This window comes from Diprion similis, chromosome 7 (genome assembly GCF_021155765.1).
Source record: "Diprion similis isolate iyDipSimi1 chromosome 7, iyDipSimi1.1, whole genome shotgun sequence".
NCBI lineage: Eukaryota > Metazoa > Arthropoda > Insecta > Hymenoptera > Diprionidae > Diprion > Diprion similis.
Window position 1 is genome coordinate 8,560,574 of NC_060111.1, and position 17,085 is coordinate 8,577,658.

A 17,085-nucleotide genomic window follows, 5' to 3' on the forward strand; every position below is an offset into this window, starting at 1 on the left:
GTTTCTACAAATAACAATTCTATTGTGTGTAGTTTCAGAGCTGAAATCCTTACCTACTCATCGCAGGGAAAAAATTTCAAGCTATTGTTTAATGAATAAGGAATGGAGATATTATCGTCATTCCACCGATGAACTAGCTTGATATTAAATTATAAAGCAGAAAGTAAAACAGTATAGCATTAAAAGCAATATCGTTTTAATAAAGTAACCGAAGCGATTCAAAACTATGTATACGCAGAAAAGGTGTAAGATTAATTTTTAAAAGATTATATAAGTATATAAATTGTGATCAACCATTAGAATATCAGACAAAACAATACGAAGTATGGCAAATGAATTAGCAAACTATGAAGCCAAAGCTAGCAGTCACAGTTAGCAGTTCAATATGTTGAACTTGTAATTGAATAACGCAGCATAGTTTGAAGCCTAATATTTGAAATAAGAGTACGAGATTTAACACAATTTTTATTATTGGCTTCAACTGCCTTAATTTAATAAAAACTAGCATGTTCGATTGTCAACTTTAGGTGCTATAGCTTTAGGTTCATCATTTGAATAATTAGGATTGAGCTCGGCATAAGATTGACAAAAAGCGAAGTGCCTAATTGTAACTGTGATAATTCAGTAAAGAATATACACATAGAAGCTGACAATCAACTTTGAGGTTTATAAATGCTTGAACTAGTTGCAGAGTTTGAGAAAATGAAGACGATTTATTTCAATCATAAATTCAATTCAATCATATATAGCAGTACAGAAATTAAATGTGGTAATGTAAACATCAGAAGAGGTTCAATGCATTCCTCCAATAATAAATGAAGAAAGATGAAAGAAAGCTGCCAATTCAGGCGGACGAGAAAAAATTTGAATAAACTCATAGGCTTCGAAAAGCATTTAAATTTGAATGATAGATTATACTGTATTGTCAGTAAGTACATTTAATAATGATATGTACATCCAATAATTCAAACTAGTTGATGTTAATTTTCAAATAATTCGTACCATAACAAATTTAATTTAGCTTAATAATTGCTGTTCCTAATTGTAATACAAGCAAACGTCAAGTACTAAGTTATTTGCTTGTGTATAGAAGTGCTTCGAAAATATTTTGAAACCAAATTTCGAACTTTTATCTGACAATTAATGCTTGAAGATTTGTATGTTTAAAGAATAAAATTTAAATTCTAGAACATTACTTGTGGTTTTTTGATTGAACTGCATGTAATGAAAGAAATTAACGTACATTCGTAAGATAATAGTTAATAAGCGCTAATATGTTTAATAATATATGAATTATTTGATAATGACTATATTTTGACTTAGAATGTTAGAATAACAGATAAATAATGACCAAACAACAATAACGAAACCAGTCTTGTAGTTTTTATGTACAATGAAAGTACAACAATGACTTCCCATAAAAATTGTAAATACTATTTTACCTCCCTTCATCACTTTATTACATATACTATCACTATAAGTTGTAGCGTAACAGTGACCATTGATAGTCGTAATTATTAGCAATAATAAACCAATTCCGATCGCAAAATAATCTACCCAGATAAGTAATAAGCAAGAAGAGCACTAAAACCAATCAATTACAAAAACATATATATAAAATAGAATGTCGTATTACAAGTGTGGAAAGTAAGCGGTTTCCGATGAGTGCGATGTTTGCAACATGAGCCATAAAGTGAGTGCTGCGTTCACAAGAATACAAGTGCAAAGTTGGTGACACAAGCCGACGGCAAGTGTTGCAATCTTAATTTGCACATGTATTAGTGTGATCGCAGTATGAGCCAAGGCGAGCGCTGTAATCGCACGAGTCAGATATCCAATTTTTTCCAGCACCTGTGAAGGAAAGTTTGATTTGAGGAGGAACGAAGATGCCACTTACATCACGTAATACTACAAGGCTTAGTAACGTTACTTTAACAATGGATATTTATGAATAATTGTTACTTCATTCCTTGGGATTGTCTGTGATTCAGGTAGTAAATCATAACAAAGAAAACATGTTTTTTTTTTTTTGAAAAGCTGGCTTTGTGTAAAATTGGGGTAAGGTAATTTGACATAGCGTGTAAGATTGCGTTATTCAGAAATTTGCATGCGCCAAAGAAAGCCTTAATGTGTAAAATCGGGCATTTCAATAGTTTTTTGACACTGATTACAAGTTGGGCACTTTACGCACACTACACTCTCCACAGGCAACGAAAATCGAACTTTCCAATCAGGTGTTGGGAGAAATATCATAAAGCCTCACATACTCATAATGCCTTGTATGCGTAGAAACATGTATTTCTATTTGTCACTGATTATTGACTTTTAACGAGAAAGATGGTATGATGTATAATTGAATGAAAACTTGAAGAAAGTCAAAGATGAAAGTTCTAATTCTATATTATTATGTATTTATCTGTTGTAATCACCTCAGGATTAACTATTATTCATAATAGGCATCCATTAATACATGTACTATGTATAAATGAAATATTAATAAAAATCTAACAATACTGTATCTACAATATATTTTATTTGTTTAAAAGTTTCTTTCCAACATTTATTAAACAAAGTGGATTTGCATGAAAATTGTAATAAATATCAAGTATACAGTAAGAAATATACGGATAATACCGAGTGAGAAAGATATTAGAGTGGAGAGTTGGAAGATTCAACAAATACTTACAATTAATGGTTACTGAGATGTTATTTTTGCATTTTCACGAAAGGTGTATTACTTTTATAAAGTACTTTCAGATAAACATTTAAGTCTTGATTTAGTAGCTATCACAGATGAAATAAGTTAATTATAATATTATAAGAGAGTCTAGAATAGAGAAACCTATCGAGCCCTCATGATGTGAATAAATTCCTGTTACGATTGTACTATGGAGATTGCTTTGTTTGGATTTGGTATGCCATATTATGCACTTAAATAATGCGTGATTCGATCAAATATTAAAGCGATTTTTAATAAACTGTGCTATAAACGAAATTGAGCTACTGGATATTTGAATTCATAAGAAACTGGAATGAATTTGTTAGGTATTACAATACCAACAATTGAATGACTCATATATTTTTTTTTTAACGATGTGGAAAATTGTAGAGTTCAACCACTTTCAATTTAAACTATGTGAAGTATTATGAGTGTCATAGAAATTGTGTGTGGGTGAAATTTACAAATAGTCAAAATATGTAAAAGTGACAAGTAGTTGAACATGAAAAATGATGGTGTTCTATCCCTCCAAATTATGTGTATTTAGCAGATGTTACAGTGCATTGAAAGCGATTTGTCCACAAACCACTCATTTTCAGGCTACGTAAACAAATTAACATAAAATATTGAATACACACGGTGACCGATATGATTGGAAATTATTTTGACAGCATGAGTTGTTTAAAACTATTTGACACAACACAATGACGATGACGGGCCAGTACTGAGAAGCAGAGCATCATATGTTAGAATACGTTTGTTAAAAATAGATTTTAGAACACCTGGTACTAATAAATGCTTATCAAACACTGTAAACAAATAAAGAAGTTTGCACGATGTTTGATGCAAGTTACTTGTCATCATCGCTATGAAAAGTTTCTTAAAAATTTCTCATCAATAGTTAATAGCTCAAAGACAACTGCATTACGGAATCAAATTGCATTTTCCTTGATAAACTCTACACTGTATAATTTTCATTAACCGAAGTTATTAAGTGCTGCGAAAAAGATCTATAAAACATACTTTGCTCAGTGATTCATTCTTAAAATACAGCGGTACCATTTTCGTTTTCTTACGAGAATTTACTACCAGTCTCTGAATAATACTCGAGTATTCTGAGGTATTGGCATTAACTGGTAAAGCATTGGTATTAAACTAGTGAAGTGTCGAATGATTCAGTAGAGTTCTAATTCACTAATGCTAATTTCATCAGTAATAGGTATTGGAATTCGTAGTGAAATTTTACAATAAATATTTTGCATTGGTTTCAAATCACTGATGGTTCATACTTTCAGAAGGAGACATTGGCAGATGCCAATAGAGTTTCAGGACAAACCTCTCATGAAAGTATTGGGTATAAACGCGACTAGTTCCGAGTACTGATGGCTGGAAATTGTTGCGCCTCGTTATATTTTTCAGAGTTTAACAAGTGATCATCAAACTTGTTAACCGGGTAGTTAGTACTCCGAACTTCGTCTCACTCATCCCATGTTCAAATCTCCTACTGGCTCTTTGGTACATATGCATGTACAAATAAATTTACGTTTGTATAAGTTCGTGATAATAAAGCAGCACGTTTTATTTGATACTCATACCTATCATAGCAAGCACTGGATTCGAAATATTCCATATATCACTTTATGTCTTAACAAAATAACGTAAATCGAAAAAATTGTCGATTGTTTGTTCAATTGAAATGGGGGATATAAAAAAAAAAAAAAACCAGTACGAAACCTGAACATGGGACGCACAGGTGGGAGATCGAAGTACTAACCGTTGGACTAACAACTCTAATATTCGCTCATTAAGCCTTAAAAGATATAACCAGCTAAGGTCTTAATTGTACCTGTCCCCGCTACTTTCATGCGAAGTCTCATCACGAAACTCGACTGGCGTTTTCTGGTATCTCCTTGTCAGTCGCTGAGTTTCTCATATACATATGTCTAATGCCGGGAAGTGGCGGGAGGTCACTGCGTACTCTCTACAAAGGCAAAGAGTGCAGCATTTCATTAATAGAGAGTTCTCCAGCAGTGGCGAAAATACAAGACACATCAACGGTACAGTACATCAATAGTACTGTAGTAGTAATTTCTGTAAGGGTTGTCGAACGCCACATCACACAGTACAGACTGATCTCAAATATAAAATAATTCTGTTTACTGTGTCAGTTTACTGTACTGTGGAGAGAGATGTTAAATTTTTTGTCTATTTAAAATTCATTAGTTCTCACAGAAATAAACTCGATGGGAAATATTTGGGTAAGGGCCAGTCAAGACGACTCAGTACACTCGCGCACACACGCTTAGATACCTATTTTACGTGAATCAAAGACAATTGGCGAGGACTACCGACTCTATAGTTTCAGAGTTAGCAATCAGCATATCTTGTAAAAACAGGTACGATCGCAAGCTATACAAAATGAGTTTGCAGCTTATATCCCACCGATTTTTACGAAATGCTACTTTAATGTACGAGTCGAGATTAGTAGTTAAGGTTCTTGACTGTGTTTGATTCATGTAACAAATGTGATTGTGTTGCTGCAGGTGCATTGAGTGTGCCTCGACCAGGATTTTCTGTTGAATATTTGCTATATGTATTCTGCTATAATCACTATAATTATAGTCCGTTCTTGCTCATTTGATTAATCTAAAATTCGAAACTTGCATCTTGATACAAAATTTCTAAATTCATTTTGTTAAGATTTCTTTTGCAAACATTAATAACTTTACTAAAAACACGGAGGAAAGGCTTCCGACTTCCCAAGGATTTTGATGCTTTGATACTTCAGTCAGAGTATTGCCCGATGTAAGTGATTGGTAATGAAAACAGTCACGCTTGATTAGAGTTGATTCACTTGGCAGAGTATGCTTCCTGTTTGGATTACATCATCATGTGAATGATTTGCTTTCTCCATTCTTGGCTCTACATATATTAGTTAATTTTCTGTCAAACGTGAAATCATGTCTGTATAAGCAAATAATACAATGAAATGCATGTTGAGAATAAATACACCCACTACCCATCAACCAAGGTTCTCCCCACAATCTTCATCATTTAGTAAGTTACGATTGTAAATTGCAGCCCTGTAACTGTACCTATTTGTAGGTAGTCGATCCGGAACAGGCGGCGGTACTAGTGCTATGTCAGTATTAGCCAAGTTTCCAGTCCCTTCGTCAACCTCACCGATACTGCTTTCGACCAGCGAAGGTTCCACATCCGTAAAGGCCAACCGTGATCGCAGCAAGTATGCGTAGGTCTTATACCTCTTCAACTGAAAAATAAAATTATTTCATAAGATTATTTAGTAATTTTCTTTTCAAAAAGTGCAGGGTCATTCGGGTTTCACACTTAATTTAGCTGAATGGTGATGGCTTAAAACAATAAGAGGGCGTACCAGAGATGAATATAAGGGCCGACTATTTCTTTTTTTATAGGGGCAGGAAATTTTTTTCATTTTTTCATTAATTTACAAGGTGAGCCAGGGCTATTCCTTATGAAAATCTTATATCTCATAGGAAATTCATCATTTGTGAATTACAGCCCTTCGAAATTGGCCAATCCATTAGCGTCTGATGGTCCAGATAAATGGCTTGATATAAAAAATATTTGCCTTTACACTGGAGTGCCAAAATTTAAATCCCATAGGGTGGCAGAACTATCTAATTCATCCCTCAGTCTCACTACTTGAGTAAGGTGTTCCAGCATTAATGAAATTGCAGGAGACAAGTGGGAAGACCACTGCGAAGAACTATGATTACCACAGAGGTAAAGAACTCCCGGTGCTTCAAAAGGATGGACTCAAAATTGTTTTGCGATTGATACAAGAATAATTTTATAAAGATCCATAAAGAAAGGCGCAAGGCTGAACATAAAACTGTTAAAGTGTTGCTGTTGCTGGATAGCATGAACAATCTCGGCTTACGGAATTTCAACACACGATCAAATCGTGTCTTTAGTTTTCCACGACAAAGACAGACATTCTGATGAAAACAAATAGTGATAAAATCTCTTTCTTGTTAACTACACAGACTCTTTTCCATTCATTCATAATAAATCATTTTTATCCTCGTATTGTTTCTAGAAATTTTTACAGTTTCATTACTGAAACTCAATCTCAGACCAAGACCACCTTTTCTAAAGTCTCCAAATTCTTGTACTTTTATAAAGGATTTTTGGTGAGAATTTTAGCTAATTTTATGATGATATTGCAAAATGGAAATGGCCGTAACTCGTTAACCCATACTTGGTCCATCCTTGCCGAGGTTTTGAAAATATTATATTTTAATGTAGATCTTTGTATGTAAATGAAAATAAAAACCGAGAATAAGGCTTTTGCTGCGACTAATAATTTCTTTCTTTATTACAGAAACACCGATACTCCTCACATTAGAAAGAAAGCAAATGATTATTTTCTCAGAAATCATTGACACCCTGCCAGATTACCTATATATCAAACATTTTTCCATGTAACGTCTTGACTGCAAACTAGAATCACCTGAAAAATTGTAGACGAGGGTCTTTTATATGAGAAAATTGATTTTCAAATTGAATGGGGTAAGTGCCGGGAATTAGTCGAAATTTGTGAAGATATCTCAAATTCTGTCTGTAGAAGGTGTGGACAACACACTTTGTAATAAAGTGTAAAGTGAGATTTATTGTAAAATCTTACGCCCGTGTGCAACGAATATCGTTTTTTGCAGGAGTACGTGTGATATTACGCATAGTATGCGTAAAATTAAAAATTGCTTAAAAAGTGAGCATATTCATTTTATGCATAGCATGCTTTACGCACTGAAAACACGAACGAAATTCTGTACTTTACGCATACACTTCCAAATATACTACTTTAATAGGTCCGTCGCTGATGATTTACATTTACAGTTGATGAATAATGATGAACTTACCTCATAATGTAAATATACATCTTTTTCTTTGTAGTTTTGTACAGTTAAAGCCTTTGAATTTCGTTCTGGCGGATGTCTTCTGTGTTCATCCAGCTCTGCTTCTAGTCGACTGACAATTTCTTCATGGTCTCGTAACTGTTCTCTCTAGAAATAAATATAATTTATTACTGTCAATACCATCACTTGTTTGAGTAGATTGATTGCCTCTGTTGCTGCAGTGTCGACACTTCGCACTAGTTTCGTGACACCTTCTAAACTGTCAAATTCATTCTTGTCAACGTTTTTGAATCGTACTCGCAAAATGTTTGGATGAAGGGTTCAAGTTTTATCATATTGTCAGTCTTTTTAGTGTCTTTTTTCTGGTATAGACAGTTTTTTGTTCAGTTCTAACTTCTGTAACTATTGATTTTAATCTCACAAACACAATTTTCCGTAACTTCGGGTCATGATTTCAACATAAGCGGCTGAGTGTTTACACTTGAGGCAAAACAGGTGATTGCACTTTCTTTTTGAGGTCTTTCAACTTAGATTGGCTTATTGGAAGTTAAGTAGGTCAGTTCTCAGATTGTAATTGTTAAAAGAAATGGTAATCAAAGAATATATATTCACCAATTATGGGTACAAATTGTACCGGCTGTTCAAAATTTTGAAAAATTGAACTTGCCTTTCAAAAGACAGTACTATATGTATTAATATATTGATTTGAAAATGCCATGATTTTGAAAACTTGAGAATTTGCTGCCGCTATTGCTAAAAAATTGCTGGTCGAAAAAAAAAAAATCATGAATATCTTTTTTAGTACTGTTATTCGAAAAGCAAATTCAATTTTTGAAAATTTTGACCCATAGTCAACATCTTGTACCCATAGTTGTCAAAATTACCCATATATATATACATATCCATGATCAATCGAGGAATAAATTTGATTTTTGGTATAATACTCATTTTTTGAGGACGGAATGAATATAAATATCTGCAAATTGAAGACTACTTACAGGAGATAGTTTCGTATGACTGCATGGAAGCAGAGGCCTTTGAAATTTACGCTGAGATCCGACAGCTCCTGCGAGTGGTTGACAAGAAAAACTGGCGCATACAAAGTTGATCGTGTCAATCCAAGACTGTAGTTCTTTAGAATCACTGTAACATTCGAAGTTTTTGAAATACTGTGATTACAACCGTAAATAATTTTTATTATTTGATGATATTCTAGATTATAATCACATCAGAGTATTAAGAGTATTTATATGCTCAAAGAAAAAAATATTAGTATGTTTATTAAAACAGCTTTAACATGACAAATGTTGTAGATATATAGTGTGCTTGTAATAATATAGAACAAAATCACACTTTTCTACACGGACTAAACACGAACATAACATGTTAAATGACATAGATTTTGAATCACTGAATACAAATCTGACTTGAGAAAAGTTCCTTTGTGTTGTATTTCAAATAGTCATTCAAACGAATACCCATTTTCGTTTTTAAGTAAAAATTAAAGTAAAATGCTTTGGTGAATTTTGGTGCTTCTCGTCTGATTTGACAAGGTACCGATATTACAGATTTTTAATCTTCTCTGTTTACTTTCTACACAAGTCATACCTCGCATAATGACAAGTTACAGGTTTTTGTACTCCATTCGTACTTGACTATTCAAAATATATGAAAATGTAAAATGTAAAACGAAATGTTGAATTATTTTGTTCATCAAATGTGGTAAGTCGTTACGTAAAAAAATAATTTATTACCTAGTTTGAAAGAGGTACTCAGCTTGATCAGCAGTTTGCAGTCTAAAGACGTGCTGCTTCTTTGTATAGTCAGCGGCTTTTGTTGCTAGTGCATGATGAATTCTTATAGCATTATGTAAGCTATCGCTGCGAAAACTATGCTCGTCTTTATGTAGGTATAAGACCAGTTCTCTTAATGTACAGTAGTACATTTTCCAACCTCGTTTACCAAATGGTGCTAAACATAAAATTTGTTTGTAATTTCTTTGGTGATTTGTACGGTAGTATTCATGACATATTATAAATTCATAGCTACGTACTTTTCTTTCCATTTGCATCATAACAACATTTTCTCATTACATAGCCTTTCTTAAATTCTGTAGCACCAGTTACGTTTGGGACATCCAAAAACGGGTTACCAGTTCCGGATAACGTTGGACCATCCCCCTGTTGCATGATTTGGGATGCGGCATCGTCTCCTTCATCGTCTCTGAATGAACACACAATTGTATGCTACAGCGCTATGCAAATATTGTGGAAAGGCATACATTTGTTGTTGGACAGTGTAATTACGTAATATACAAAGTGAGTTTTCTTCAGATCCAAACGAGGGAAGGGCTTGTCACTGCTCATGTCCCGCTTCTTGCTTCATCAAACTGTTATGAAAAACTAACTCTCACGTTACGCAGTCCAACAGTACCTCCCTCGACAAGGCAAAGTATCGACGGATTAAGGTAAGAGCTAGTTTTTCATAACACTGTGATGAAGCAAGAGGCGGGACATCGGCAGTGATAAGCCTGTCCCTCGTCCGGAGCTGGACAAAACTCACCCTGTATATGTACCTAGATTGAAAAACGATTATAAAATAAATCGATCTTCAATATTGAATTGAGGCGTTAATAACAGTTTACTTACAGTGCCCATTCCAGAGGAAATGACTTTATAGCATTGTAAAGTTGTTTGAGCACCTCTCTAGGGAAGTTGTCTCCGTCGTTTAGCTCTGATAAGTTTTCAATAAATTCCGAACACGACATCTTACGACCAATGTTTTGACCGTGCAGGTCAGTATTGAGCAACATTATAGCACAAGTCAATGTATGTACAGCATCTACAGAAAGAACAGCCCTTTTCAACGAATTGTACTTAAGATATGACATACAGTAGGTGATAAATCTAAAATCGATTCATACAATTGATAAAATAGATGGACGATTGTTTTTTAGATAGGCATTCTTTAGGAACAGATACACGTACCTTGAGAATTAAATGTACCCGGATTACAGTCGAGAAACCTTTTTGAGAAATGTACAAGAACTCGTTCTCTCTCTTGAGTTTCACCAGTCAACGAAAATTGGGCAAGGAACTTTCTGAGAGCCACGTCCAGCGTGTCCTGCTCAAAATTAAAATACCTCAAATATTCCTCAGCCACAGCTCGACTAAAGTCATTACTGGAAATAACCAATAAAGTGAATTAAAATCAATTCATTAGGATTCTGAAAATTACAGCACGTTTTTGCCTCAACAAAAAAGTTATACAACTTTCGTAAATTCGAAGTATGGACATTACACAGATAACTTATCATTTGGAGATCATTTGGAAGTTAAAGTTTAAGACAAGTGTGTAGTTGTTTCGTAAAATGAAATCAGGGAAAGTCATTTTGTTATTTTTTGTATGAAGCAAAAGAGGCAAAAAATTGATTAAAGAGATTTGTATACTTTTTACTAAGGTGTCTGGAGACGTCAGACTTTTTGAATCCATCAAGTGAATACAATCGTTTTGCTAGTCTTACAGCAGATGGGAGATCAACAGCTTTTGGACTATAATGAAAGCTATGCAAACTTTCAATGTCACTTTCTTCATCCGCAGATTGTGGCGGCGATGAACCTTTAACAATGTGTTGTTGCTCCTCGTAATCGCCCACGGTTGCTACCTCCTTCTCATCCTCGCTCTCTTTCAGCTCCTGAATTATAGTAATGCAACAATAATTTACCGGAATACATTTCTAGCATGTATTTTAACATTGAATTACATACTTGTATCCACAACATTTTATGTAATATAAATTTTTGGCTTGAGTAGAAAAAAAGACACTCTGTTATGCAACTTCGGAATAGCTTTAGAAGACTTCGAGTTTACAGAATATGAGTAAATTTTGCTTTATTACGATGTACTAAAGTTCGGACAACCCTACAGTGGTGAAATAACAATCTCATCCAACAACGTATCGCAGCATTAATGTTATAAATTTCGAGCACATTATTCATTGTACATATGTGTGACTAACAAATGCAAAAAATTGACTTGCGTAACAGGAGTAGTCCTATATTCTTCTGCTACTTCCATTATTTGCAAAAATGAAAATCTTGGATTTGTTTTTAATGATTTTCCCTCTGTGTGAAAAATTACAGTGTAGGTAGATACTGCTCCCTGCAATGCTGTAAAACCGTGTCAAAAATAAATATGGATTTATTTCAAATACATATGAACCGTACTCCACTATTCAATCTTCATCTACGAATCAAAACGGTTTAGCAATCGTTTTACTTACAAATTTTTTTTCAAGTTTAGGGCACAGGTTCAAAAGTACCTGCAAGGTGCAGCTCACATCTTACAAATTTGTTGATTTAGGCTTCAATTCTACCAATGTTATTCTAAAGTTGCGAAACAGTAATTTTTCATTCAAATTTTTTTTTTAATCAAAAAAATGAGAGATGCGTGGAAATGTAAGTGTGTAAGTATTGGAATACCTGATAGCCCACAAACTCCGGTGTGACATTCCCAGAGCTGACCGTTGACTGAAACCGTTGTGTATTCTGCGAAGGAGGTACGAGCTCTGACGCATTCGATGTCGAAGTATTCCCTCGTCGTCGGGGTTGGCGAAGGCTGTTGTTTCTATTACCAGTGGTTTCCTTATCGGGTCCCTTAACTTGAATAACTATTCTATGCTCAGTACTGTCTTGGTTAGTTCCGTAACCAGGGTTTTGGAGTCTCCTCTGAGGAGGTTCACTCGCTAATATTGTGGAATCACTGTCACTAGGGTCACTAACCATCATAATATCACGGGCACTAAGTATGTCCATTGTTTCTTCGTCATTATAATCAGGGCTGGACATGTTGCTGATGGCCTCAGACTGACTGAGGTCACCATTTGTCGGATGAAAGTATCCACCTGCTCCTGAGATGCTCCCGACTCCACTACCCGTGGGTGTCCCATCGCCCACTGGGCCGGAAGGTGCACCAGCAGTAGCCGTTGGTAGAGGAAACCTGCGGGAGCCAGAATTCGAGGACATAACGGAAGAAGATACAGAGGTTGGAGAGGCGGGGGACAAGGAACGCTGAGGACTGGTTCCTTCAGTCGAGGAACGAGAGCTACTCGAAGACTGTGAAGAGCTACCATTTTGGCAACAGGAAGTCCGCTCAGAAGCGGAAGGTGAACTAACAGGAGCGTTGTAAGTCCAGACGATTCGTTCGCTGGATATCCCTTGACCACTGTCAGGTCGTGTGTCTAGAAGCGTGTTAAGACTCGACGTAACGTCGTCGTCAATGTCAATGTCCACGGCGCTCATTGACGGATCCTTCTGGAATTGTAGGTGATCCTCGGACCTGGAGGTCCGCACGAAGCTGCTAGAGTAGCCGAAGTTCGAGTTGGATTTGCTATCGCTACCGGCACCTTGTCCGCACTCGCGCCTGATGTTAATACCGACGGGCGAGGTGCTGGCAGAATTAGAGCCAGCCCCACCCCTGTGCATTCGGTGGCTCAGCATTTCGTTGGGACTCGTAGGTACCGAGTTATGATGTTGGTGATTATGGTGATTGTGATGATGGTGTATGTGGTGATTGTTGTACCTCAAAGAATCCACTTTTTTCTGATATTTCGGAAGGAGTCCGGTACTTTGCTGCGTCCTCGATAGGTTCAACATCAAATCGCCAGTCATCATGTAGGCCTCGAACCTGGGATCCAACACGGGAAATTCTCATTATGCACAAGTTCATCCAGTTATTAAACATGTTAGTCCAGTCGAATTAGCTCGAAAAAGGCGATATAAAAACATTAATTCTCAACAGCAATTTTCCTTCGGAATACTTTGGGGGGGGGCACTAGTAGTCTAAGTTTCGGTTTTCGGGATACTAGACCCATTGCGTCATCCGCCATCTTGAATTTAAGGGTCAATTTTTGTTTATTGAATAACTCGTTTATTATCAATTGTACACGGAAAATAGTTATTACAAAAGTTGTTTGAAATCAAATTTCCTACAATTTTGGTTTTCATACATTTTTTCCCTAGGATCGATATTTTTCGATTTATACCCGAAAAGAGGGGGTGAATTTTTGTTTTTTGACCAACTCGTTCATTTACAATTTTACGCGAAAAATAGTTATAGGAACCAAAATTGTAGGAAATTTGATTTCAAACAACTTTTGTAATAACTATTTTCCGTGTACAATTGATAATAAACGAGTTATACAATAAACAAAAATTGACCCTTAAATTCAAGACGGCGGATGACGCAATGGGTCTAGTATCCCGAAAACCCAAACTTAGACTGCCAGTGACTCCCCCCCCCCCCTCCCCCCAAAGTATTCCGAAATAAAATTGCTGTTAAGAATTAATGTTTTTATATTTGCTAATTCGACTGGACTATGTGCCCTAAAAACATATTGACAAGATGCATAAAAACAGCATTATGTAATACATATGAGGTATTTGACCCTGATCCTCTAGCATCTGATTCATTATTTTTTATCTTATTCAACGTACAAAAAATCGTGTGTCAAATTTATTTCAAGATTTTTCGGACGAATCAGTTTCAAAATAAAAAAATTAAATAACAATAATAAACCCACCGTGGAGAGAAAAAGAACAGCCATTCTAAAAATTTCCAAAAAAATTCACGAAAATTCTGTGTCACAATACAAAAACTTTAAGCCATAATACATATTGGACGTACCTTTTTAATATACGAAGCGTATAACAGTACACACCCCGAGGTGGATTCTGACCGATTCGAGGCCACCGATATCGTCTGCTACGCAGTTTGAATAGGTGGTAGCAGACGACACCGGTGGCCTTGATTAGTCAGAATCCCCTTCCCTATGTGTACATACTTATCTTCGCCGCTCTGATAATAAATCCAGTCATTAAGGAATAGTTTTAGAGTATTTCGTTAAAAAAGTCACCCTTCGTAGTTTATAGAACGTTGAATAATTAAATAAACTTCAGAATATTATGGCTTTGGTGTTCTCCACAAGTGGAAAACGGTTTTACAACTATTGTTCCATTGACTTGAAGGAGTAAACAATGGCTTTTTCGGAGAAAATTTAACCACAATGTTCTGTAAATTGCTTGGTTAAGAGCCCCGATCAAGCAATCCCTGGGGAGTTTTGCTTTGATGATCACACGGAAAGAAAAATATTATAGATCTCTTATCTTTTGTGGTGAATATATATGTCTGAGTTAATAGTGAAGGGCAGAGGTGATCTGGAGAGTCGCTCATAATTCTGATTCCCTTCTATTCTTATTAATGAATAATTTAATTGTAGCAGCGAGTAGGTGCGTGGAGATTTCGAAACCCTCTGATAGGTTCTTCACCCTCGAGTCTGAGACTCTTAATGAGCTCTCTCGTGTCTCGACTTCCCCAAGGTGAACTCTAGGATAGGAGCGTCAAACGCTGAGGCTGAGGCTTCCGGCTTCTTGCGCCGACATATATATGTGCTATTCATATAATAACGGCAACAGATGTAAAATCTGCATTACATATTTTCCCGTGCAGGGGGTGGTTGTCAACTAGTGCGAGCAGCCATTCTTTTTACGGTACTGCCAACGTTATCACAGAATCTTTTGCAAAGTGTAGTGGTGACATTTTTAAAATGTTGTGGCGCACCATCTGAGCAATAATAGATTATATTTCGCCATCTTGCCCACAAGATTATCAATATAAGTAGTAACGTTTGTACTATCCGGTCCCACAGACAACGTTCCAAAGTTCAAAATTTTTCTCCTCATTTGTTCTCCATATCACTACCCCTTTCATCACCACTTTTAGAACTCGCATGAAGTTTCTTCTGCGATCTCGATCGAATAGTTTTCAGTAAATTCCGAATATCAAAGTCAATTTACGTAAGGCTAATATGAAATTTTCACAGTATGCATCACAACATCGGGATTGGATCTTGCGAAAAATACGTCGACTCAAAAGCAAAGTCAGGCGACGGTACGCGGTTTCAAAATCGTCGAAAAGTGGTGGTGAAAATGGAAGTGGATTCGAAAAGCATTATCCACATCGCCGATACGATGTCTCAGGCGTTCGCAATCCGACAGCAGTGAACGACAAAGGTGTTGATACAGTGTAAAGCGTTCTCCTTCAGAGATGCTTCACCTTTTTTCGTCATTTGGAACAATATTTTCGACTTGAATTTTGAAAAAAAAAAATAGTCGAACTTTTAATATGGTCTAGGCTACTTCGTCTTATCGTAAGTCACTTTATATTCTAGAAAGACGTTTTTCTATGGTATTCTTCGCTATCTATCCCAACGGCTTTGTGGACTTAATAGTCAAGAGGTAACCTCCCCCACGACAAGTATGGAAATATTCTGAGGTCCGACTACCCTACGGTCTCCTTGTTAGACACCTTTGTCAGCCATTTGGGGATATAAAATCCCATTTACACGTCGAACTTTACAATTTAGAGCTCTATTTAAGAACCTGTTAAAACCTGAACTACATAAGAACTTCCTGATTTAATAAAAAAAAAATGTACTCGAGGATTTATTCGCTTTTCATACCATATAAAGACCAGTTCATATTCTCACATTTTCACCTCGACAAACGGAGAAGAGGCAAATCACGAATCCCCAGGAACTGTTTGATTTGGGCTCTCGACCAAGCAATTTGCGGAACATTGTGGTTAAATTTCTTCCGAAAAAATCCATTGTGTACTTCTTCAAGCAAATGGACCCATATATGTAAAACCATTTTCCGCTTGCGGAGAACACCAAAACTATAATATTGTGAAAAATAATTAATTTTTTAACGTTCTATAAACTACGAAGGGCGACGCTATCAATGAAATCTCTCAAAACTATCCCTTCGTGACTGGATGTATTTTCAGAGGGTTGAAGATAAGTAACTGTCTTATAAAAAGGGTTAACCGTCTCAGAATTCATTTCCCTGTGCATAAAGAGTCAGAAAAAAAAGAAACTGGACCGATTTAGAACGTGTATGAAATAGGATCGCGTCTACCGATTTTCAGAAACATTTTTTTGTTCGAAGTGAGAAGCATAAATCAACTATTCTCTATATCACTAGAAGAGTCAAAACACACGATTCGCGAGAAAAATTCTGTTTTGAGGACATTGTAAAGGAAATCACTATTAAAAAAGTTGTCTCTGAATGATGTCGGGAATTTGACCGAAATTGATGAGCGTTGAGTAAATGATCTGAATACATCAGCCAACGAGTTCCTTCACTTTTCGTCTTACAGTAAGTTTCCAAAAATGTTTGTCGTAGTTTATTTTCCATCGTATTCTTCCACATAGGAAGAAAACACCACTGATATACCCGTATTTTTCTCATAATCCTTATATTTTGTGCTGACAACACCAGAAACCGTATATTTGACGTACTTACGTCGCGACGCTAGATTACAACGTCGTAACACGACGTTACGTAGCCGCTCAAGTAACCTCGGGCAAAATGTTATGCGAATGACGTTTTCGTGAACTAAAAAACG

General features: G+C 35.9%; 1 protein-coding gene across 7 annotated transcripts in view; it reads right to left on the reverse strand.

The window, feature by feature from the left end:
• The window catches only part of LOC124408026 (PH and SEC7 domain-containing protein), a 64,729-nt gene that overhangs the window by 10,486 nt on the left and 37,158 nt on the right, over positions 1-17,085 (reverse strand). For 3 of the 7 annotated variants that reach the window (XM_046884670.1, XM_046884671.1, XM_046884668.1), the window contains 9 exons: positions 12,102-13,305; positions 11,070-11,314; positions 10,608-10,801; positions 10,269-10,461; positions 9,674-9,843; positions 9,375-9,591; positions 8,619-8,763; positions 7,624-7,767; positions 5,815-5,990 (listed from right to left, as the gene is read on the reverse strand). In XM_046884670.1, coding sequence (XP_046740626.1) covers positions 5,815-5,990; positions 7,624-7,767; positions 8,619-8,763; positions 9,375-9,591; positions 9,674-9,843; positions 10,269-10,461; positions 10,608-10,801; positions 11,070-11,314; positions 12,102-13,305 — 2,688 coding nt within the window. Of the gene's footprint in view, positions 1-1,174; positions 1,852-4,465; positions 5,991-7,623; positions 7,768-8,618; positions 8,764-9,374; positions 9,592-9,673; positions 9,844-10,268; positions 10,462-10,607; positions 10,802-11,069; positions 11,315-12,101; positions 13,306-17,085 lie in introns of those variants that run through there. The other 4 variants (XM_046884667.1, XM_046884666.1, XM_046884673.1 and 1 more) reach the window with 3 other exon arrangements.